This window comes from Zootoca vivipara, chromosome 17 (assembly GCF_963506605.1).
Source record: "Zootoca vivipara chromosome 17, rZooViv1.1, whole genome shotgun sequence".
In the NCBI taxonomy this organism is placed as follows: domain Eukaryota; kingdom Metazoa; phylum Chordata; class Lepidosauria; order Squamata; family Lacertidae; genus Zootoca; species Zootoca vivipara.
The window spans coordinates 15,279,865-15,304,151 of NC_083292.1; the positions used below are offsets into that span (position 1 = coordinate 15,279,865).

Genomic DNA, 24,287 nt, shown 5'->3' on the forward strand with positions numbered 1-24,287 from the left:
GCATGCAGAAGGTCCAAAGTTCAATCTCTTACATCTCCTGATAGGGCCGGGAAAGTCCCTAGCCATGGAGAGCTGCTGACAGATAATACTGAGCTGAATGGATCGATGGTCCAATTGGCTATAAGGCAGCTTCCTGCATTCCTCTTCATTTCCTGCCAGGGCATTTATCAAGAGGCAATGGGCACAAAAAGCCTCTGCCTGCTTAGCCTTAGTGCGGTGGGACCAAGCTCTGCTTCCTGTTACATAATCTGCTCCACAAAGGGTGGGCCAGCCCTAGTGTAGACAAGGCTGAGCTGGATGTCAGATGCACCAGTGGCCGGGCTCAGACTGCTGGGAGTTGTAGTCCAACAACATCTGGGGAACACCTTTCAACATCTTTCTGAGCTTTTTGATACTTGAACCCAAGGGAGGATCGAAAACTTGAGCAAGATACAGGATTTAGATCCTGGGATAGACCACGGGGATAATGGACTGGTGTGGAATGTTGGCTGAGTCAACCCACTTGCAGAAACAATTCCCAGCTGTGCAAACCCTAATCTGAACTTGGACTCCCAAGGACTGGTTTCCAGAATGAGGGATCAGAGTCTCCTTCTGGGTTTTCCCCTTTAGGTCGAGGGCTGTTATAAGCAAAATCTGCCCTTATTCCCTTATAGGGTACACAAGAGCCCTTATTGGGTTCTCCATCGGTCGGAGAATATAGCAGAGGCCAACCAGAGAATTTTGAGAAGCAAAGCCTTTATTTTTGCTGTTGCAACAGGGTCCTTCCCCTCATGCAGGAGAACAAGGAAGGAACCCCAAACAAAGGTGGGGTCCTACCCTTAAATAGAAAATTTGAAATTGGTTTCAGCCCACCCCCCAGAAGCATCACCCATACGTCACAGAAGGGGTGTAGCCCAAGACCGCTCTCCCTAAATTCATCATAGATACATCATGAAAGGGGAGGTCTGGTGGCAGTAATCTGAGCATCCTGGTCCCTGCCCCCTGCCCCCAAAACCTAATCAAGTAAAAAAAGAGATATTTACATTTCCCTGTTTCCAAGCCAAGTTACGGTAATCACACCCTTTTGTCTGGCACTCAGGTATCAGGATGCCAGGGATTATCACTTTAATTCCTGAGACAATGAGAAGGTCCCCCCCCCTTCTTCCTTGCAGAGGAACACCTGGTCAGAGAGAGTCAAAATGGTGTCAGTCAGGCCTGTCTTCCTGTGCTGCTTCAGACATGTGCCTGTACATTCATGTACATGTTTATGAACAATTATTATATATATATAACCTTAGAATTCTTACAACAGGGCATCCTTGGCTCTGACTGGGAAGTCCCCATCCCAACCCCCACAACTGCCCAAACCCTGAAAACTTTGTTCTGATTTTTTTGCTATTGCTGTAAACTAGATTATTATTATTACAAGAGTTTGGAGGCATTTATTTTATTTTATATATTAAAATTCTATTCCCTTCATCTGAGGCTCGCAAGGCTGTTCACAATAAAAAAGCACAAAAATATATAATGCGAAGTTATAGGTTGCAAGGTTAAAAAAAGGACCCCTGGGCGGTTAAGTCCAGTCAAAGTTGACTACAGTGGTACCTCGGGTTACAAACACCTCCAGTTACAAATACTTTGGGTTACAGAATCCGTTAAACCGGTAGTAGTACCTTGGGTTAAGAACTTTACCTCAGGATGAGAACAGAAATCACATGCCAGCGGCGCAGCGGCAGCAAGAGTCCCCATTAGCTAAAGTGGTACCTCAGGTTGAGTACGGTTTCAAGTTAAGAATGGACCTCTGGAACAAATTAAGTACGTAACCAGAGGTGTAGCGCTCATCTCGCTTTCAGGCCAAGGGAGCCGGCATTTCTCCACAGTCATGCTTTCCGGGTCATGTGGCCAGCAGGACTAAACCGCTTCTGGCGCAACGGAACAGCACGACGGAAACCAGAGCGCACAGAAATGCCGACACAGCAGTACCTATTTATCTACTTGCACTGGTGTGCTTTCGTATTGCTAGGTTGGCAGGAGCCGGGGCAGAACAACGGGAGCTCACCCCGTTGCAGGGATTCGAATCACCGACCTTCCGATCAGCAAGCCCAAGAGGCTCAGTGGTTTAGACCAAAGCGCCATCCACACTCCCTATAATAGGCTGAAAACACAAAGGGAAATGACCAGATAATGGCAAAGGGAACCTTCTCTTTAAAAAGCGGCTTTGAAACAACAAATGGAGGAAAGGCGTTTTGCAGAGATAAAAAGCTGCAAACAAAAACTGGAAGCTGTTTGATGGAAAGACCCTCCCTGATCCCTTCTAGTGATTAAGAAAACCGCATGCACCCACATGTAGTCCTTGAGACACTTCTGCTGAGCAGCTGCTGCTATTGTTGTTGTTGAATTTATACCCCACCTTCCTGCTAAACTACAAAAGGTGGTTTATGCAAAACCAACACGATTTTAAAAGAACACACACACAAAAAATTAACCCCAAAAGAAGAAAAAATAAGCATTAAAAACCAGCAGCACTTTAGAAACAAGCAAGCTGCAGTTTTAAAAGCAGATGACACAATAGACCACGTGGAGCCCTGGGATTTCTTTTGTAAAAGCTTCCTTAAAAACAACAACAACACAGTAGTACCTTTTGGGAATTATAGGGGTAGAACTACCGGTACCTAAAGAGTACAGAAATTTATTCATGTATGCGACTACAGCAGCAGGAATGTTATTTGCCCCAGAATGGAAAGAAGAAGAAGTTCTGATGAAAGAAGAATGGAGACAAAAACTTATGGACTATGCAGAAATGGCAAAATTTGCCGGGAAAATAAGAAACCAAGTTAACAAACTTTTAATAAAAGAATGCAGATGGTTTATTGAATATTAACAAATAAGCTGTGAACAGATAAGAACATTGGCAGGATTATTGTAATAACCTGCAGTTTCATAAGAGTATATAATTAAAGTACAGTGGTACCTCTACTTATGAGCACCTCTGGTTATGTATCCTTCGGGATACACACAGGGCCGGTGCATCCATTTAGGCAGACTAGGCCATTGCCTAGGGCGCGAAAATGGAGGGGGCGCTGCCGGGCCTGCCCCGCAAAACCCCCGCGCCACCGCCGCCCTCCCAAGGCATGCACTCGTGCTGCTCCCGCCTATGGAGGGGACGCCGAGAGCTTCCCAGCAGCAGCGGCGCCCGCAGCGAGCAAGCGGCAGCGGTAGTGGCGGCAAGCGCCCGCAGCCGAAGCCTTCAGCTATGGGCGCTGCCGCCTGCCCGCTCGCTCGCTCGCTCGCCGAGGAGCCCCCAGTGTCCCCTCCACAGGCAGGAGGAGCGCAAGCCAAAAGGAGAGCTCAGCGCCCTCCCGCCCACGGAGGGGATGCTGTAAGCTCCCCAGCGGCTGCAGCGAGCAAGCGGCGGCAGTGCCCGCAGCTGAAGGCTTCAGCTATGGGAGCTGCTGCCGCTGCTGAGGAGCTCAAAGCGCCCCCTCCACAGGTGGGAGGGCGCCAAGCTCCCCCCTTGGCCCGCGCTCCTCCAGCCAATGGAGGGGGCGCAGGGGTATCAGCGGTGTGCGTGCGTGCGCCATGATGCATGTGCCCGGGGGGCGCCAGAAGGTGTTTTTGTCTAGGGTGCAAAAAACCCTAGCACTGCTCCTGGATACACACGTGTTATAAGAATTTGTTATCTGAAGAAGTGTGCATGCACACGAAAGCTCATACCAATGACAAACTTAGTTGGTCTCTAAGGTGCTACTGGAAGGAATTTTTTTATTTTGTTTTGACTACGGCAGACCAACACGGCTACCTACCTGTAAGAAGAATTTTAAGGTCTTAGATATATAATAAATGTTCATAAATGTACAAGGCAAACACGTACATAAATATATAAACCACGTCTGAAACAGTACAGGAAGACAGTCCTGAAACCATTTTGACTTCCAAGCTCACCAAATGTTTCTCTGCAAGGAGGGAGGAGGTGAAAATAACTTTCCCATTTTCTCAGGAAGTATTCAAGGAATATAAGCCATACCCTGAAAATAAGACATAGTGATAGGCGCAGCAGCAATGCCGGCCGCGGCAGGAGGAGGAAAAAAATAAGACATCCCTTGAAAATAAGCCATAGTGTGTTTTTTCGAGGAAAAAATAAATATAAGGCGTGTCTTATAATATGAGAAACACGGTACTAGCTGCTTTGCTTCTCAATATTCTCTGGTTGGCCTCTGTTATTTTCTCCTACCGATGGAGAACCTACAAAGGACTCTATAAGGGCAGATTTTGTTTACAACACACGCGACAAACCCGGAAGTATTTTCCCAGGTTTTGCCCCACGCGCTTGCGCAGAAGTGCTCTACTGCGCTGCGTGCATGCGCAGACACGCTCTACCACGCCGCGAGTATGCACAGAACAGGCACCTCCAGTTGCGAAAACCTAGGGATCCAACTGATGCTCTGGAACAGATCCCATCCGCAACCAGAGGTACCACTGTACAGGTAGATGAGTAAAAGAGTAAGTTAAGTTAATTTAGAATATGCAGAAAATGATAAGAATAAATCTAAGGAACCACAGAAAGAGAAGGAAGGAAGTTGAGTGTTGAAATGACTGTAAAACTATTAAAATGTATATAACTGAAAATCGAGAACTCATGTTCTCGAAGCTACGAACATGAGTTTGACCAAACTGCGGGAGGCAGTGGAAGACAGGAGTGCCTGGCGTGTTATGGTCCATGGGGTCACGAAGAGTCGGACACGACTAAACGACTAAACAACAACAACTGAAAATCATAAATTAAAAATTAAAAACAAAACAAAACACAGTTAGGCCTGTATTAAGAACCACAGTGGCCGCTTCTGAAACCTTAAAAGCAGACAGCCCACCTGGAGATTTCAGTCTAGCTGAACCAGCAGGCAATTGACCTCCCCATCCTACGGATGATGTATATGTATCTACCGTATGAAGCATTTGTCTTCATCACAGGCAAATGAAGGGTACCACGTCCAAGGAATCTACAGAGGAGAGGCACTTAGCAGTTGGCAGTATCTGTTTCCAAATAACATCCATCTTGGAGTTGTACTGGACAGCTCAATGAAGCGAGAAGGGGGAATTCCACACTAGGAAAGGGACTGAAACTAAAACTGCCAGTACCATAAAGCCCTAATTCAAAACTATGATGCAGCTGGAATAGTGCCTGCAGTTCTGGGGAAATCGCTTCGCAAAATAGATGGAAGAGTTGGAAAAGGTTCAGAAAAGGGCAAGGAAACTCCCACTTGAAGAAAAATTGCGACATTTGGGACTTTTCAGTTTGGAGGAAAGGCAGAGGTGACATGTCAGAGGTGTGCGAAATTATTCATTACTAGCTGTACCCAGCGACGCATTGCTCTGGCTCATCCCTGTGACTCCCCCCACCCCACCCCACCCTGTCCCGACCCATGACCCATCCCGATCCCTTCCTGCCCCAACCCCCAACCCAGGTGAGCCCCCACCTCCACTCCCTGTAAACCTGAGCTGAGGTGTTTTGGAGAGGAAAGCTTTTCTAGCTGCAGTGCCAGTGGAGTCACCGCTAGAGGGCGATGTTTTGCAACCTCTCCTGTTTTTCTGGTTTTTCAAAAAAAGCATGTTTTTACCTGTGACAGGTGTGACATTTGTATAATCTAAGTTTATACAAACACTCCCGTATTGGACTGCAATGTTGTGTCAAAATTTCAACTCAAATCGATCAAATCGAGCAGTTTCGGAGCAAGCTGAGCACTAACAACCTGGCATTTAACATTTTTATTTATATAGATTTCTTTATAGTTTACCTTTCCTCCCAAAGGAGCCCGTTTTTTCCATGGTGTGGGAAAACAGATCCCTTCCGCAAATTAACACTAGTGGGGGGGGGACGACGACATTCAGTGGGGGGGACGGACATTCAGTTTTTGGACTTTTTCAGGGGAGTCATTTGTGGGGGTGGGGAGGTGATTGATTTGTTCTTGGTCTGTTTTAATTGTTTCCAGTGTGTGTTCATCCCCTCCTTGGGTCTCATTGCGGACGTTTTCAACTGCATCGTATTTTGTGATCTACGTTTTGTATCTGTCCATATTGTCCATAGTGATTGTTACATTACTTTCTTAAAGTGTCCTTAAAGTCCTGCTAATGTTTTCATCTGCTTACAATGGTCTCCTAAATACAGTGGAACCTCGGTTTATGAACACCTCGGTTTATGAATTTTCGGTTTATGAACGCCGCGGACCCATCTGGAACGGATTAATTCATTTTCCATTACTTCTAATGGGAAAGTTCGCTTCAGTTTATGAACGCTTCAGTTTATGAACAGACTTCTGGAACCAATTACACCCATGCTTCAGTTTATGAACGCTTCAGTTTAAGTACTTCGCGGACCCGTCTGGAACGGATTAATCCACTTTCCATTACTTTCAATGGAAAAGTTCGCTTCAGTTTATGAACGCTTCAGTTTAAGTACTTCGCGGACCCGTCTGGAACGGATTAATCCACTTTCCATTACTTTCAATGGAAAAGTTCGCTTCAGTTTATGAACGGTTACTCCGCAGACCGTCTGGAACGGATTAATCCACTTTCCATTACTTTCAATGGGAAAGTTCGCTTCAGTTTATGAACGCTTCAGTTTATGAACAGACTTCCGGAACCAATTGTGTTCATAAACCGAGGTACCACTGTATATTATAATCCCCCACCCCACCCTTTCTTAAAGTTCTTGTCTTCTTGGTTCCTAAGCTTTCCGGTCATTTTTGCCATTGTATCGGGAATATTTTGATGTTTAATGTTTTTCCATTTTTTAATGTAAACCTCCCAGAGTGGCTGAGGAAACCCATCCAGATGGGCGAGTTATAAAAGATAAAATTGTTGTTGTTGTTGTTGTTGTTGTTGTTGTTGTTGTTGTTGTTGTTGTTTTTATGTGACATTTGAATGCCCCGCCCTCCTCTTTCTCCTGAACAGGGATATCTTGCTGCAGGGAGGCTCAGCCGTCGACGCCACCATCGCTGCCTTGATCTGCTCCGCTGTCCTGAACCCGCAGAGCATGGGCCTCGGGGGAGGGATAATCTTCACCATCTATAACGCATCCACAGGTAGGCACAGCCAGTGCACATCCCCAAACCAAGTCTGTTTCTCCATGAAGGATTAATTGGCGGAGGCATCCGAGCGGGTGGCAAAAGCGGCCCCTGTGGATCTTCAATTTCCAAACCAGCCCCTGGCCCCTGCTTTTCAAATCAGTAGGAACGAACGAGGTCTTTTGTGGCGAGCTGCATTTGCTTCATGCGCTGGACTGGAGAGGTCATGGCCGCAAGTGTGTGCAGCACAGGGGAAGGTGGCACCGTTGCTGGTGATCATCACAATCTCCCCTTCACATGCGCACAGGGCAGTGCTGAAACTGCAGATAATGGCCCCTTCTCCAAATCTCTGAGCAAAACGTGCTCCGAAACCCAACAAACTTCTCGGCTGTTGTGGGGGCGGGGCAGCTAGGATGTCCTGGGAAGCATGGGAGCCCCAATGAAGGACAAGAAAGTTCTGGACTTTGGGTTTATTGGGTCAGAGGCCCTTGGCTCTGATACAGCCCCCGACCCCGCCAGTCTCACAACCTTTCCCCCTGGGAAAACAGACTCAAGTTCCCCAAGGCAGTGGTTCCCAACAGGTGGTCCGGGGACCCCCAGGGGTCCGCGAGCTATGCCAGAGGGGTCCGCAAGATGCTATTAGAATAAAAAATATATTAAATATATTTCGTATGATAACAGATTTTTTGTTTTGGCCGCTTCCTGCATGAGCAGAGTCTAGCGCAAAACTAGAATTAGATAGAGGCAGTAGTTCTGCTGTATGCCGTTAGGTGGCGCTTTACAAACACTACTGTTTTGCAAAGAGGCAGCGCGCACATTCTACTAATGCTCTCCTCCCCAAGATGCTTTGCGCACGTCGGCTTCATTTGTGCGCTACTGCGCAGGTACCCTGTCTTCTCCATTCCCCTCCCTCCTCCCTGGCGTGCGCTGCCTCTTTGCAAAACAGTAGTGTTTGTAAACAAAGCGTTGTTTTTCGCGGAAGCTACAGTTCGTGTAGTTAAAAATGGACCGTTGGTTAAAAAGTGGTTCATCTCATTAAGAACTGAAAAATAAAACTAACTGTATACTGATGGAGTACTCTGTTGTAACTGTAAAAAAACGTATAAAATATAAAAAGACTCTTAGTTTGGCTCTCACTTTTTAATTTTAGGATTAGGAATTAATGGGGGTCCTTGTCACAATAGCGGCTCGATGAGGGGTCCTCGAGAAAATTTTGTTGAGAACCCCTGCCCCAAGGGATCAGAGTCTTAGCAAGCCCTTCCTGAGGAGTTTGGTCTTTCTCCAGCCTAGGGTCTTCTCTAGTAACATTAACTACAGATTATCGGTAGTGGCGCCCGCCCTGTGGAATGCCTTCCCATCAGATTTCAAGGAAATAAACTTTTAGAAGAGATCTGAAGGCAGTTCTGTACAGGAAGGTGTTTTAATGTTTGAGGTTTTATTGTGTTTTAATACTTGTTGAAAACTGCCCAGAATGGCTGGGGCAACCCAGTCAGATGGGCAGGATATAAAACAACAACAACAACAACAACAACAACAACAACAACAACAACAACAACAATTATTAATGTTTTCCTGAGTGCAGACAAGTCACAGCAATTGCTCTCTGCTGTGGTATTTGCCCTGTGTAAAGGCAGCAGGACTTTGCACTCTGTGTTGTAAGTTGACACCTTTTTTTAAAAAAAAATCACTAAAACAGGTCATTCTGGCGTTTTTGACATCCTTCTTTGGTATCCCTGCTGCACCAAACCAGTCACACGGGCCCTCCGTCGGGCCTGCGGTTCAGAGCACCAGGCAGGCTTGAGAGAGAATCCTGTCTGAAGCCCTGGAGAGCCATTGCTGCCAGTCAGCGCAGGCAGTACTGGGTTAGATGGATCAAGGGTCTGACTCTGAATAAGGCAGGTTCCTACGTAAATGGGACAGCCATGGCAGAAGCCAGTTTGCCTGAGGTCATTGGTCCCCTGTGAATCTTCACCTTGGCATTTGCCCCTTTGATTTCTCCAGGGAAAGTGGAGGTGCTCAATGCTCGCGAGAGGGCCCCGCAGAAGATCTCTGGCAATTTGTTGGCTGAGTGCAATAAGGGTTTTCCAGGTAAGAAGAGTCCTTGTATATAAAGAAGGTTGAGGGGAGGAGGGTTGTGAGGGAGGGGCAGCTCCCCCCCCTGCTCACAGGTGACAACTGAGTCATTCCCTCGAAGAGGAGAAGGATCCTTTTAAGAGAAGTGTTAAGGCCCCCACCCCATTTCTGCTCAATGGCCCTTGTGCTACAAGACCACAAGGTTTCCTGACCAAGGGATAGCTCAGTTGGTAGACCATGAGACTCTTAATCTCAAGGTTGTGGGTTCAAGCCCCACATTGGGCAAAATATTCCTGCATTGCAGGGGATTTGACTAGATGATGCTTAGGGTCCCTTCCAGCTCTACAATTCTATGATTCTATGATGCCAAGCTGTCATCAGCAAGCATAAGGACTAGCTCCTCCTGCTTTGAAGCACAACTGAGTTCCCCAGGTTTTCCTTACAGGCTGGCAAGGAGTTGAGCCACAGTTCTATTTGGAGGCAGAGAATTGTCTCCCATTTGATAACGGCGGTGAGGAGGAAGGCGCCTAGAAATGGAATCTTTGTGGGGAAGCTGTAAAATGACGCATCCGGCTTGCTTCATAGTAGGGTCTCGGTGGATTGCTGTCCCCGGGGAACTGCGTGGTTACGAAGAAGCCCACAAACGGTACGGCAAATTGCCCTGGAAGACCCTGTTTGAGCCCACCATCAAGCTCCTTGACCCTGGAATCCGGATCCCCGAGGTGGTGGGTCGGTTTCTCAGCCACCCCATGATACAGCCGCATCTGAACAAAACGTCCTTAAGGTACGAGAAACCTGCACAAAGTCAGATCACACCTGTGGGATAGAAATGCATAAGATCGAGCCTATCTAGTTCAGCATCCTGTTCTTTCAGTGGCCAGCCAGGTGCCTGCGGGAAGCCCCCCCCCCAATCAGGAGCCAGCCCTGTCCCCCTGGATCCTTGATTTCAGAACTGTTGGCAAATGGGGACAATGAGAGTCTCTTGCTGGCAAAGTCTTCAGCACAAAGGACAGCAGCCCTGGGCTCCAACCTCTCCCTCCTATAGGGGCTTCTCACTGGGGTCCTTGATTCCGAAAGGAGGGGAGGAAGTCAAAGTGAACAGCAGCCCAAAGCTTCTTTGATAGCTCCCAGAGGGGAGAAGGCCCCCGAAGAGCCCTTGGCCAAGGTTTTGGGCATTGTGAAGGGCAGCCAGTGGGGGAAGCCAATGCTGAAGGTGATTCCAGCAGCCTCGGTGGCCTTTGAAACACACCTCACATTAGACCAGGAAGTGGATATATATATATATATCTCCCATCAAAAGTTAGTCCTAGTGTCCTACTGAACTGAATAAGCAAGTTGCATTGAGACTGACAATCTGCCTCGATACCCCTGCAGTGTAGAACAATACAAATGTGGCCTTAGAGGTGGTGGTCAGGAAATCGTCAGAGCAAGAAAGCTAAATTGGAAGTTAAATCACCCCAGGCTTAAGGGCTATGGAGCCCCACCTTTTTTGCCCTCACTCACAGCTGGTTATGTAGCCTTATTGGCTTAATAATGGTTCCTTAAGTTGCGCCCAGGCAGGGACAGAGACAGTCAATAACGACACCGAGGGTTGAATTCAGAGAAAGAGTTTAATCTCTATATAGAGAGACTCTTGGTGATCCGTATTTTCACGACAAGAGTAAAGAAAAACAATTTTGCAAAGATTCTTATACACTTCTTGGGCTCCTTCTCCCCCCTCCTCAGGAATCCGCTCTGTAAGAGTGCGCACGCAAGAGGGTCATAGGTTACAAATACATATAAGGAAGATCCTGTCCTTCTCATAAACACACGCTGACTCAGCAATGCTACCCCGGTGCCAGCCTCAAGCAGCCTTGAGTATGGGGGCTTGAGTTCCTGTCTATCTGGTCTTGTGCCTGATATTTGCATCATCTCCTGGTATAGACCTTGAGCATCTCCTGATGCTCCTTGTGCTTTCTGGCAAGGCCATCTTGTCTAGCTGTTGAATGTTTTCATTACACTTTGACACAGAGGCAAAGAGAAAAGCATTTTAAGGAAAAAAGCATTTTAGAAATATGGGGGGCTAAGCCACCCAATCAGAATTATACAATGCAGGCAATGCAAACTATAGGATCAGATTTAGCTCAATAATACAATTAGCAAATCTCTCTCCTCCAGTTATATTTGGGTCTTAGCAGCCATTCCTGCTGCAGCCTCTGCTCTTCGAATCCAGGGTCAGAAACTGATGGTGGTCACTCTCTCTTCCAGAAAACTTTTTTACAACAAGCAGGGAGCCGCCCTGGGAGCTGGAGACCTCCTTCGATGGCCAGCCCTGGTGGAGACCCTGAGGGCTGTGGCAGAAAATGGAGCTGATGAGTTTTACCAGGGAACCACAGCAGAGAAGTTGGTGCAGGACATAGCGAAAGAAGGTGACCAGTCGTCATCATCATCATCATCATCATTTATGATTTTCAGTTTTATACATTTCAATAATTTTATAATCATTTTAACATTTCAAAACTCGACGTCCTCACCCCTCTTTCTGCGGTTCATTAAATTTATTTTTAAATATTTTCTGCATATCCAAATTAACTTAATTTGCTCATTTATTCAACTACTTTATATATATATACTTTTATAAAACTGCAGGTTATTACAATAATTCTTATCTATTTGCAGTTTATTTGTAAATATTCAACAAACCATTTCTATCTTTTTATAAAAAGTTTGTTACCTTGATTTCTTATTTTTCTGGCAAGTTTCGCCATTTCTGCATATTCCGTAGGTTTTTGTATCCATTCTTCTTTCGCTGGGACTTCTTCATCTTTCCATTATTGAGCAAATGGCATCCTTGCCACCTTAGTCGGCTACATTAATAAATTTCTATACAGTTTGGGTAGTTCTGTACCTACAATTCCCAAAAAGAAGAAGAAGGTGACCAGTCTTTACTCCCTGTCCGTCATGGGCAGAGTTTGGGTCTGACTTGTGGTCGCTCAGATGTAGACCCTGCTTATGGGGCTGTTCTAGTGTTATGGCTTGTGGGACGCAGCGAGAAGTTGACTCCGCTTCCTGAACCGCCATTTTGTGCCGGGTTCAAGACAGGAGACCTGGGGGGTGGGGGCTCTCAGAGAACAAAGTTGATGCCAACCCTGGACATAAGACCATAAGATGACCCTGCTGGATCATGCCAATGGCCAATCCAGTCCAGCATCCTGTTTTCACTGTGGCCAACCAGAACAAGAGCCCTCTCCTCTGTTGTGGTTCCCGTAACCGGCATTCAGAAGTGTCTAATACTTTTTCAAAGCCATCCAGATTGGTGGTTATCACTGCCTCCCGTGGGATTGAGTTCCATTGTGAATGCACTGCATGGAAAATGATTCCTATCTATCTATATCTATCTATCTATCTATCTATCTATCTATCTATCCATCTATCCTATAATTTTTTTATTAAATTTCTTATTTTACAATTTAAAATACTCATTTCACATCCTTAATATATCAATGACATCCCTTCTTCTCTTTCCATGGTTCATTTTACATTTCACAAATCCCTGCATAGCCATAAAAACTTGCTTGCACTGTTGATAACACTTAATGCTGCCAGCATTTTCAGCTGTTCAGTTATTTCCCATATATTCAATAAACGTTTTCCAATCTTCTTTAAACGTATGTTCTTCATGTTCTCTTATATTCTATATGTTAAGTCTGCTACGTAGTTGTGCATATTCTGTCAACTTAAGTTGCCATTCTTCCTTAGTTGGGACCTTACTTGTTTTCCATTTTGGAACAGTTTTGGTAACAAAAACAGGCCATAGTGGTAGCATACATAAATAACCTTTTTTTTTGACACCTGGGAATTTCAGTCTGAAATTATCCCCAACAGAAAGGACTCTGGGTTTTTTCCTTTTCTTTATCTGCCCTGCTGAGAAGGGTTCAAGCAGATTTTCCAATACCTTGGAAAACATTAGTGATTCCGCAGCAGCCTAATCAGAATTTGGTGCCCCTGTTCCCTTTTCCAGATCTGTCCCAGCCGTTGCTTTGCCGCCTCGCCCTTGCACGTGACAGTTGTAGGCTGTTTCCCCCTCCCCACTCCTTCCTTCCATTGTCCCCTTCCTCTCCTGTGATGGCAGCTGTCAGGGCAGGAGTCCCAACTCTCTTTGCTGTGCAAGCCTCCCCCTCCCCACTCCTTGAGAAGGAACCACATTCCCTCCTTAGTGCCAGGGGTCACTAAGACTTCCTGCAAGCAGTTCCTCTCATTTGCGCTCGGGATTTGAGCTATTTTCTGCCCCTGCCTCAGCTCAGATAAGGCCTGACGCATCTTCCTCCCCTTGTTTTCCAGGCAGCATCTTGTCCCTGGACGACCTCAGGGATTACCGAGTAGAAGTGGTGAGCCCTGTGAACATCTCCCTGGGTGAATACACTGTGTACTCTGCCCCGCGTCCTGCAGCGGGGCCCATTCTCCTATTTATCCTCAATGTCCTCAAAGGTAAAGGAGGGGTCCATTTGGTTCACTGCGTATCAGGGATGGGGAGATTCTGGTCCTGTGGTGCTGCTGGTGTGGGTGAAAAAGGGAAGAGTGGCAGACACCTCCCCCCAACACTGTGGACCAGGAGAAGAGGAGGCCCCTGGCCACTTCCTTCAGTAATTCTCATTTGGCAGCTTCAATCTGATGCCCTTTCAACCTCCTTTAGCCTCGGGCAATGATCCATCAGTTGTATTTTATCTGCACAATCTGAATTTCAGGAACCAAAATGCCTTTTCTGTGCAGTCTGAGCAGGAGCAGTGAATGAGGTTATATTTACTTGTTGTAGCTTACCCCAACCCCCACTGCTGTGCTCTCCATTGTGAAGAATCTTCTTATGAATGGTCCGTGTCACCATTAAGATAAAGAGGTCAGAATAGGCCAATAGATATGTGAACTGTTCCCTGGATCAAGTGCCTTTTCTTTAAGTTCTCAAGAGTTCTTAACCTAGCTCAAAGTTGTCATCTGAACTAGCCAGACGTTTAACCAAGAATCAATGTGAAGTATAGGTGGGTTCGTACGAGGCAAGACACAGCCATTACAGCAAGAACCTTTATTGAACTACGTAACTGGGAAACAGAGGCAAAGCAACTGCTTATATACATTTCTGAAAGCCTGGGCCACTCCCACTCTCAACGTGATTGGCTGTCTAAACTTCCAAAATGCAAATCACGACTCAGAGTTCAAGGGCCAATGGCAGAGGCCCAAATCCTGAAATATTCTGTGTTTCGAATCTGAACACAGGAGCTCAGAATCCTTAGTCCAGACTCGAGCTCAGGCAAACGCAGACCACTGAATACGTAACACAATCACAGCCAAGTCAATCCTTTGAAAGATAAGACTTGCCCCTAAATGGCAACTAGACATTCTGTTTTGGCAATTGTAGCCTTGATTTAAGGAGCCATTTGGTGCCTAGAGTTTCTAACACAGCCAAGGGTCATTCCCTGGGTCTCAGAAGAGCGCCGCAGAGTCTTTTCTGCTCTTCCTTCGGCCTGGGTGCTCAGAGCTAGCTCTTCTTGTCTTCCAGGTTTCAACTTCACCAAAGATTCCATGAGCACACTTAGCCAGAGTGCTGAGACGTACCACTACATCGCAGAAGCTCTGAAGTTTGCCAATGGCCAGAGAGTAAAAGTGGATCACCCAGCTTTTTCCCAAACTGGAGAGGTGTGTGATCTGGGAGCCTGTCGTTCTTCATCCTTGTTAAAAGCTTTGTTGCCTTATTTTTTGAAGGAAAAAAAAACTATAGTGCCCCCCCTCCAATGGTTCCAAATAATCATTTAAAAATATATATGTACTAGTGTCATTCAGCCCGTTCAGTAAACGGAATTTACCAGAACTCAGTAATGGCACCTCTCAGGTGGGCTGCATCGCCATTGTAAAAGAACAAGGAAAGAGTTCATGGAGAGTTCTGGCACATCTTATCACTGGATAAGAATGTAAGGAACTCTAGAGCTTCATGCCACCGCCCTCATCTAGCATGATTAAATGAGTCTTTTCATGCTTCCAAAATACAAGGTTTGGTTTTGTCTGGTCCGCAAGGGGAGGGAGTTTTGCAAATTCGGACAGAGTTGAGGGGCAGCCGCTGTGGAGAGAAGACAAGAGGGGGAAACTCTCTTCCTTGCTCATAATTGCAGAGCTGTGCAGGCAGCTGACGCCTCAGCATTCTGTCATCATGAAGCCCAAATATTCTAGTTATCATAAAATTGAGATCAAGCAGGTACCTTCACTGTACTCTTTTTGGCACCTGCTAAAAATGTTCTTGTTTAGGTGAGCCTACCCACAGGCTTAGAAAGTTGAGGTAATGTTAACTTGTTTTAGCATCTTAACTTTACAATCAAGCGGTGTGTACGTACAGTACAGTGGTACCTTGGTTTATGAACACAATTGGTTCCGGAAGTCTGTTCATAAACTGAAGCATTCATAAACTGAAGCGAACTTTCCAATTGAAAGTAATGGAAAGTGGATTAATCCGTTCCAGACTGTCCGCAGAGTAACCGTTCATAAACTGAAGCGAACTTTTCCATTGAAAGTAATGGAAAGTGGATTAATCCGTTCCAGACGGGTCCGTGAAGTACTTAAACTGAAGCGTTCATAAACTGAAACATGGGTGTAATTGGTTCCGGAAGTCTGTTCATAAACTGAAGCGTTCATAAACTGAAGCGAACTTTCCCATTAAAAGTAATGGAAAGTGAATTAATCCGTTCCAGATGGGTCCGCGGCGTTCATAAACCGAAAATTCATAAACCGAGGTGTTCATAAACTGAGGTTCCACTGTATATATAATAATAGAATCAAGAAATTTTTTCCTATCAGCAATTCAATTTCACAATCTGATTTCTGATATAGAATAGCCGAGTGACAGCAATTCAAGATTTTAAAAAAAAACTCTTTTCAAGATTTTTTTTTTAAACTCTTGTTTCCAAACAGGGTGAGGATGCTTTTGCTTTTGGTCAGACCAGTTGGGTCCCAAAGTGAATGGTAGTATCACCTGGGGGGGCAGTGGGGTTACCTGAGGGGGGGCTAAGAGGGAAGGGGGTGGCAGTGGGGCGCTGGAGGTGTAAATGACTATCAGATTTTGAAAAGCTGGTATCAATGGATCAAGTGAATCCGTTTTGTTGAACAAATTAATTAGTGTTAACTGGATTTTGAACAAATGTGCAATTAACTGTTCCTGTTTAGAACTTCACCTTCCTTAGTGGGTCGTGCAAACCTCTATCCTGAATAGTGCTTTTTATGGGGTGGTGCAGTGGTTTTCAACCAGAGTGTCATGGCACCCTGGGGTGCCTTGAATGATGGTCGGGATACCATGGGCAACCCTGGCCTCTGTTGCTCTCTCCTTCCCTCCTTCCTCTGATGCCCTATCACAGGGGTGTCCAACTTATAGTGTGAGTAGATCACAGTTTGGGACTGTGATCTACTCACACTATAAATCAACTGGCAGTGATCTGCCCATTGGATTGGCCAAAGTTGTTGAGCTTTTTTTAGGGAGCAAGAGTTGTTGAGCTTTATTATTATTATTATTATTATTATTATTATTATTATTATTATTATTATTATTTTGGGTCAGAGGGTCGACCAGGGACACCCCACGATCAACCTGTAGATCGTGATCCACCTGTTGGCCAGCCCTGCCCTATCGCATCTCTGCCTCCCAAAGGCTTGCACAGCTGTTTGTTGCAGCAGTAGCTACCAGCAGGACTCCCAAGGAGAGGGGAGAGGAGAGGAGGCCGAGGAAACACTCCACAAGGGAGGGTGTTTGCAAAAAAGGTGAGAGCCTGCCAGCTAGGCAGGCAAGAGGTGACATTACTGGGCTCCTGAGCCCCACAGGGGTGCCACAGAAAGAATGTAGTTAAGGGAGCTGTGGACTGGAAAAGGTTGAAAACCTATGGGATAGGGCAGGCACGTCCAACAGGTAGATCGTGATCTACCGGTAGATCACTGGACATCTGTGGTAGATCACTGGCTCCCCCCCAAAGAAGCTCAACAACCTTTGCTCCCCTAGAAAAAGCTCAACATGTGTGCCCTGCACCCCCCAAAACGGGGCCATCCTCAGTCCTAAAAAAAGCCCAAGAACTTTGACCAGAACCCCCAAAACCAGGGCTTTCTTTCCTAAAGAAAAAAAAATCAACAACTTTGACCTGAACCCCCCAAAAGGGGTAGATCACTGCCAGTTTTTAACTCTGTGAGTAGATCGCAGTGTCTTGGGAGTTGGCCACCCCTCGGATAGGGCATAGGGCAGGCATCCCCAAACTTCGGCCCTCCAGATGTTTTGGACTACAATTCCCATCTTCCCCGACCACTGGTCCTGCTAGCTAGGGATCATGGGAGTTGTAGGCCAAAACATCTGGAGGGCCGCAGTTTGGGGATGCCTGGCATAGGGTGTTGGGGATGAGTTTATGGAAGATAGGGGGCAATGGGCTGAAAAAGTTTGGGAGCCAGTGGGCGAGGCAGGTAGATGGCTGCCCTCTGCAGCTGAAGATAAGCACTGCAAGACGTTGCTTCCTGCAATTTACATTCCTATCCCACTGAGCCCAGCTTTGACTTTTCCAGAAGGCACCATTACCCCTTTGCGGCTGAGGTTATCGCAACCTGCCTCACTGAGATGTGCTGTGTTCTTTAGGGTGTCTTGAGCCAGCTGATCTCGGACTCCTTTGCTAGCCACGTCAGGCAGCGGATCGATGAGCGGGGAGACCACCCAGCATCCCACTATGACTCTGCCCAGGTGGGAACCACCCCGTTTGGCACCTCCCACGTTTCCGTCCTGGCTGAAGACGGGAGCGCCGTATCAGCCACCAGCACGATTAACTACCCGTAAGTTGGGAGCAGATGAGTCGCAAAGGCAGGACAGAAGCTTTATTGCAATAATTTTATGCATTGGGAGTTTGCCCAGCTGAAACTCTGGAGAGCCATTGCTGCCAGCCAGTGCAGAAAATATGGAGCTAGATGGAACAACGGTTTGACTCTGTGCTTCCTATTTAAATCAGACCTTAATTCAGAACCACCTGGTTGGCCACTGTAAAAAGAAGATGCTAGACCAGGCATCCCCAAACTTCGGCCCTCCAGATGTTTTGGACTACAATTCCCATCTTCCCCGACCACTGGTCCTGTTAGCTAGGGATCATGGGAGTTGTAGGCCAAAACATCTGGAGGGCCACAGTTTGGGGGTGCCTGTGCTAGACTATATGAGCGTGGCCAGGATTTTGTTGGGGGGGAGGATTTTTTAAGGGGGCAGAACCTTAAATTTGTATTGATTTTGATTGATATAGGGGGCAGCCCCCCCTTGCTTACGCCCATGCTGGACTAGATGGGCCTTTGGCTTGATCCTTCAGGCAAGCTCTCCATGTGCCCTGAGGACTAGAATCTTGTTTTAATTTTAGGGGAAGGGCCATAGCTCAGTGGCAGAGTGTTTGCACAAAAAGGCCCCAGGTCCAATCCCCAGCCATATTTCCAGGCAGGGCTGGGGAGAGACCCCCTGCCTGAAATGCTGAATAACCATTGCTGCCGGTCGGTGTTGGGAATATGGAGTTAGATGGACCAATGGTTTGACTCAAAATAAGGCCCCGTCCTACGTTCCAACTGCCGGGCTGTGGGAGGCAGAGAGCGGGACACCTTCTCCATGGTTCCAGGCCCTCTTGCAGGGATAGAGGTCTGGCATCTTGCTGTTTTAATTCCTACCAAAAGGATAAGAAATCCCGTCTGCTCACTTCCACTGCAAAGGCACACTTGAAGGACGACATCCCTGCTCTGGGCTGGCCACACAGAAGTTGCTTAACCCTCTCCTTCCCTGCCACCTGTTTGCGTCTCCTGTTCTGGCCACCGCCACCCTGCCAGGGGGGGGGGGGATAAATAAAAGCAGGTAGGGAGGAGAACTGCGTCCCTTCTGATGATGTCCTCAAACCTCTGCTCTCCCCTTGCTCAGGTTTGGTGCCATGGTGTATTCGCCACAGACTGGGATCATCTTAAACAATGAACTCGCTGACTTTTGCATGAAGCAGTCGAGTGGCAGGATCTCGCCAGGTGAGCTCCACCTCCACAGGGAAAGCCCATCGCAAGCACAAATGCTGGGCAGAAGGGGATGGATGGATGGATGGATGGATGGATGGATGGATGGATGGATGGATGGATGGTAGAAGAGTCCCAAAAGGGGGTTGATGTGATTCCGGGACACCTCACACCCACACCCTGAAGAAAGAGGAGCTGCGGGTCTTCTTTCAGCTCATTAACATAAAGGTGCAAAGATTTCTCTCCAACAATAATGAGAGAGAGAGAGAGAAATAATTATTGGGAATTATAGGGACAGAACTACCAAAATTGTATAGAAACTTATTCATGTATGCAACTAAAGCGGCAAAAATGCCACTTGCCCAAAAATGGAAAGAAGAAGTCCCAGCAAAGGAAGAATGGATACAAAATCTTATGGAATATGCAGAAATGGCGAAACTTACCAGAAGAATAAGAAATCAAGATAGCAAACTTTTTTAAATAAAAGAATGGAAATGGCTTGTTGGATACTTACAGATAAATTGTAGTTACAGGTAGGTAGCCGTGTTGGTCTGGTATAGTCGGAACAAAATAAAAAAACACCCTTCCAGTAGCACCTTAGAGACCAACTAAGTTTGTCATTGGTATGAGCTTTCGTGTGCATGCACACTTCTTCAGATACACTGAAACAGAAGTCACCAGATCCCCACATATAGTGAGATAGTGGGGAGGGGCACCACTCAGAAGGGTGGTGGGAAACCGGACTGTTTATGACTGCATTTGGTCTTACAGGAAGAATTTACGACTGTTTATGACTGCAATTGGTCCCACAGGAAAAGCAAGGGGTGGTTAAAGATAGCTTTATCATGTATAATGATATAAGAATCCAATGTCTTTATTTAGACCAGATTTCTCCATGGTTTTAAGTTTGGTGATAAACTGCAGTTCAGCAACTTCTCTTTCCAGTCTATTTCTGAAATTCTTTTGTAAGAAGACAGCTACTTTGAGATCTTGTATAGAATGTCCTGGGAGCTTGAAGTGTTCTCCTACTGGTTTCTCTATCTTGTGATACCTGATGTCAGATTTATGTCCATTTATCCTTTGGTGTAGGGTTTGGCCTATTTGTCCAATATAGAGAGCTGAAGGGCACTGTTGGCATTTGATGGCATACACAATGTTAGAAGATGAGCAATTAAATAGTCCTGAGATGGTATGTTTGATGCTGTTGGGGCCAGTAATGGTGTGGTCCGAGTGTATGTGGCAGCAAAGTTGACATTTGGGTTTATTGCAGGCTCTGGTACCAGTGTCCATGTTAAGTCTGGTGGTTGTACTATTTTGGGTGAGGAGTTGTTTAAGATTGGGTGGCTGTCTGTAGGAAATGAAAGGTCTTCCTCCCAGAGTTTGAGAAATAGAACTGTCTTTGTCTAGGAGAGGTTGTAGATCTCTGATGATGTGTTGTACTGTTTTAACTTGGGAGCTGTATGTGATTACTAGTGGTGTTCTGTTATTTTCTTTTTTGCGTCTGTCTTGCAGCCAGTTCTCTCTGGGTATCAGTCTGGCTGTGTTGATCTGTTGTTTAATTTCATTGGGCGGATATTTTAGTTCTAAAAAGGTTTGCTGTAGATCTCTTAGGTGAACAGATAAAAACACTGGTAGGATTATTGTAATAACCTGCAGTCACATAAGAGTATATACCACATAAGAGTATATATTTAAAGAAGATAAGTAAATGAGTTGTTGTTTAGTCGTTTAGTCGTGTCCGACTCTTCGTGACCCCATGGACCATAGCACGCCAGGCACTCCTGTCCTGCACCGCCTCCCGCAGTTTGGTCAAACCCATGTTCGTAGCTTCGAGAACACTGTCCAACCATCTCGTCCTCTATCGGTCCCCTTCTCCTAGTGCCCTCCATCTTTCCCAACATCAGGGTCTTTTCCAGGGAGTCTTCTCTTCTCATGAGGTGGACAAAGTATTGGAGCCTCAGCTTCACGATCTGTCCTTCCAGTGAGCACTCAGGGCTGATTTCCTTCAGAATGGATAGGTTTGATCTTCTTGCAGTCCATGGGACTCTCAAGAGTAAGTTAAGTTAATTTGGATATGCAGAAGATATCAAAAATAAATTTAAGGAACCGCAGAAAGAGGGGGAAGGAAGTCAAGTTTTGAAAAGTTAAAACGATGGTAAAAATCAGCGAAATGTATATATCTGAAAAGCATAAATAAAATTCAAAAAGAGAGAGAGAAATAATAATATCCAAATGCACAAGGTGAGGTTTTTACTCTCCGTTTTAGAAGTGACCATACAGGTTGCTCACCCTCCATTTCTTGCTGCCCCCCCACCTATAGGAGAGATGCCCCCTTCTTCCATGACACCATCCATCCTCATTTCCCGCGATGGGCAGTCAAAGCTGGTGGTCGGAGGGTCAGGCGGGCAACTTATCATCCCTGCTGTTGTGCTGGTAAGTTGACAAAAACACTGGATTCTTGGTTTGAGCCTGGAAAGCTGAAGCTGCACTTCACAGTTAACGCCCGTGAAATCTGTCCTTTTGCTTTGTAATTTGCCCTGGGGAAAATAGCTTAAGTTTTGTTTTCATTTTTTTAAATATAATTTTATTGATTTTATAATAAGCATAAAGAAGAAAAAAGAAAAAAATACAAAAGAAATAAACAATCATAATCTCACACCTTCTTCCACCCCCCCCATGAGTCCCCTCCTGCCACAAGAAAGACCCACGCTGAGCAAATAGTCGAAGGTGGTTCATTTTAGTGGCTGGGTTTCTCCCCTACCCTTCCTCCCCTCCCCAACGCCCACCCCTGCCACCGGTGGGCCCCAGAGTAACAGGGGAAGACAGAGCCGGGTGTCTGCCCAGCCAACATTCCATACTCTTATCATATTATAAGAACAAAGAAAAAAAAAGAGAAAAAACAGAAAAAGTTAGAAAATAAAATCCCTACCCCCCACCCAAAACCCACAAAAAAGAAACCAAGAAGAGCGTAAAAAAGAAAAAAAGAAGGAAAAAAGAAAAAATACAATAATTTTTCATTATCCATAACATTGTTTTTAGGGGCTTCCCCAATCTCCCCCTTCTCCGATTTTCATTTTTAGGTCATTTTATCCTCACTACAACCCAGTGACGTCAGTTGGGCTGAGAGAGGCAGTTACTGTCCCAAGGTCACCCTAGTGAGCTTCATGGCCGAGTCGGCATTTGAACCCTGGCCTCTTTAGACGTGAACATGTCTAAAGCCAGGCTTCTCCTTCTCTTGCAGACCATCGCTAACAAGCTGTGGTTTGGGTACGATGTGGACGAAGCTGTCAAGGCACCAATTCTCTGCACGAACGGGACTAACGGAATTGAAGTAGAAAAGGCATTTGACAAGGTGAGATGTGTGCGCAGCTCTCTGGGGTCTCAAGGGGGAGCCATGAGACAGAGGCTCCTGGAACCAGGAATGCCACCAACATGTCCCAGAAGAAAACTGACAGGCAGGTCTTTAGGGGCTGTGATCTCACAAGAGAGCAAGCCCCCCCCCCCGAAATGGGGCGTCCCTATTAAATCGGGACAGTTGAGGGGTATGTCAGTGATTGCCACAAGTCCTGCAGCGTACAAAACATAAAGCGACAGCCCTATGCCAGTTTTTAGCCCTGCGCTGCGGACTACAACTCCCATCAGCCCCAGCAAGCACAACCGGGCTCTCATCATATGACCTTTCTGGCTGGGGCTGATGGGAGTTCTAGCTCCTGGGGGAGCCTGCTGCGCAGGTCCCAGGTTCAATCCCCAACGGCAGCATTTCCAGGAAAGGTTGGGAATGGCCCCTGGGCGTGAAATCTTGGGAGAGTCACTGCTGCCAGTTGGCAGCAACAATACTGAGCTAGACGGAGCAACAATTCAGCTTTGCCTAAGGAAGCTTCCTGTGTTTGGAGGGATGCCTGTATTTCCTCTACCCTCCTCCTCTTCCTTTCCTTGCAGGGTGTTGTGGCGGCACTGCACCAAAAGGGCCACACGGTGAAGACGATGCCATGGAGCCTGAACGTGGTGCAAGCTGTTTCTAAGGACGGCCCCTGCCTCTTCCCCTACTCGGACCTAAGGAAAAATGGCCAAGCCTCTGGCTATTAGTAGCCCAGCGGCTATTTGGCCTGAGGCAAAGCCAGAGGGCCTGGAGGACCCGCCTGCCTGCCCCTCTGCACTCTCTCAGAGCAGCTGTTGCAGCTTTGCAGCCACTTCTGGGTCTGAAAAAAACACTAATTTGTTGCAGCTGGATCCCTCCATCACATATTTCTTTTTCCTGGAGAGAGACAGACAGACAGACAGACAGAGAGTGAGAGGTGTTTACAAGAGCAGTGCTATACTGTGGAAGAACTGAGCCAAAAAACAGCCCTCGCTTTTGCTGAAGACTTCGTCCCTCTCACCAGCTCCCAGCACCTTCTGTCCAGGCTATGCGTCGAGATCCAAGGAAGATGGGCAGCCTCGCAGGGAAGAGCAGCTGGCATGAGAGTGTGGCATACAGTCAATGAGACAAGAGAAAACCATTTGCCAACATTTGCCACTCTGTGAAAGATCTGGGTTGTGGCGGTGGCAGCAGCAGTAGCAGGTGTCTGACGGGAGCCTGTGCTCTGCAAAGGACCTACCTGAGGATATTTTCTGCAGGCAGGCAGGCAGGCAGCTGAGTCACTTCCCTGGATAATGCGATGGTTCTGGCTCCTCAGAGGAGCAGCCAGCCAGCCAGCAGATTTCATGATGCCGGAGGCTGCAAAGTGCTGGGGACGAAACTTGCCTCATTGACCCACAGCCAGGAAAATGCCTCTTTCACCCTTTGGCAGCAAACTCCCAAGAGCGGACACTTGGTAGACTCTTTTGCTGTGTGGGATCACAAGTGCTCCGAGTGAAGAGAGAGCCGCTCGATGCAACAGCTGCACCAGGTAGTGGCTCCTAGTGTGCTTGGGGGTGTGTTTGTGCGCAGAGGGCATTGTTGATGCCAAGCAAGGAGCTTCATTCAGCAAAAGGACAGCTGTGCAGGATTTGTGTTTTCTTCTTTGTGCAAGTTTGACGTGCAGAGTTCTATATTTTTTAATAAATGAATTGTCTCCTTTTATATATGGTCTAAATCTCTGGGTTCCTAGCTCAAGCTCTTACCTGCCCCCTCCCCCAATTTTACCACCCCCATGTATGGACTTACTGTAGACCAAGAGGGACTGGAGT

At 46.7% G+C, this 24,287-nt stretch overlaps 1 protein-coding gene across 1 annotated transcript in view; it reads left to right on the forward strand.

The window, feature by feature from the left end:
* Positions 1–24,180, forward strand: part of GGT5 (gamma-glutamyltransferase 5) — a 42,939-nt gene extending 18,759 nt beyond the window's left edge. The window contains exons 2-12 of the mRNA XM_035098935.2: positions 6,928–7,058; positions 9,042–9,128; positions 9,699–9,897; positions 11,361–11,521; positions 13,434–13,580; positions 14,644–14,780; positions 17,737–17,927; positions 19,036–19,133; positions 21,439–21,551; positions 22,360–22,470; positions 23,058–24,180. Of these exons, the coding sequence (XP_034954826.2) occupies positions 6,928–7,058; positions 9,042–9,128; positions 9,699–9,897; positions 11,361–11,521; positions 13,434–13,580; positions 14,644–14,780; positions 17,737–17,927; positions 19,036–19,133; positions 21,439–21,551; positions 22,360–22,470; positions 23,058–23,204 (1,522 nt within the window). The 3' untranslated portion in view covers positions 23,205–24,180. The remainder of the gene's footprint in view (positions 1–6,927; positions 7,059–9,041; positions 9,129–9,698; positions 9,898–11,360; positions 11,522–13,433; positions 13,581–14,643; positions 14,781–17,736; positions 17,928–19,035; positions 19,134–21,438; positions 21,552–22,359; positions 22,471–23,057) is intronic.
* Positions 24,181–24,287: the final 107 nt, after the last annotated feature.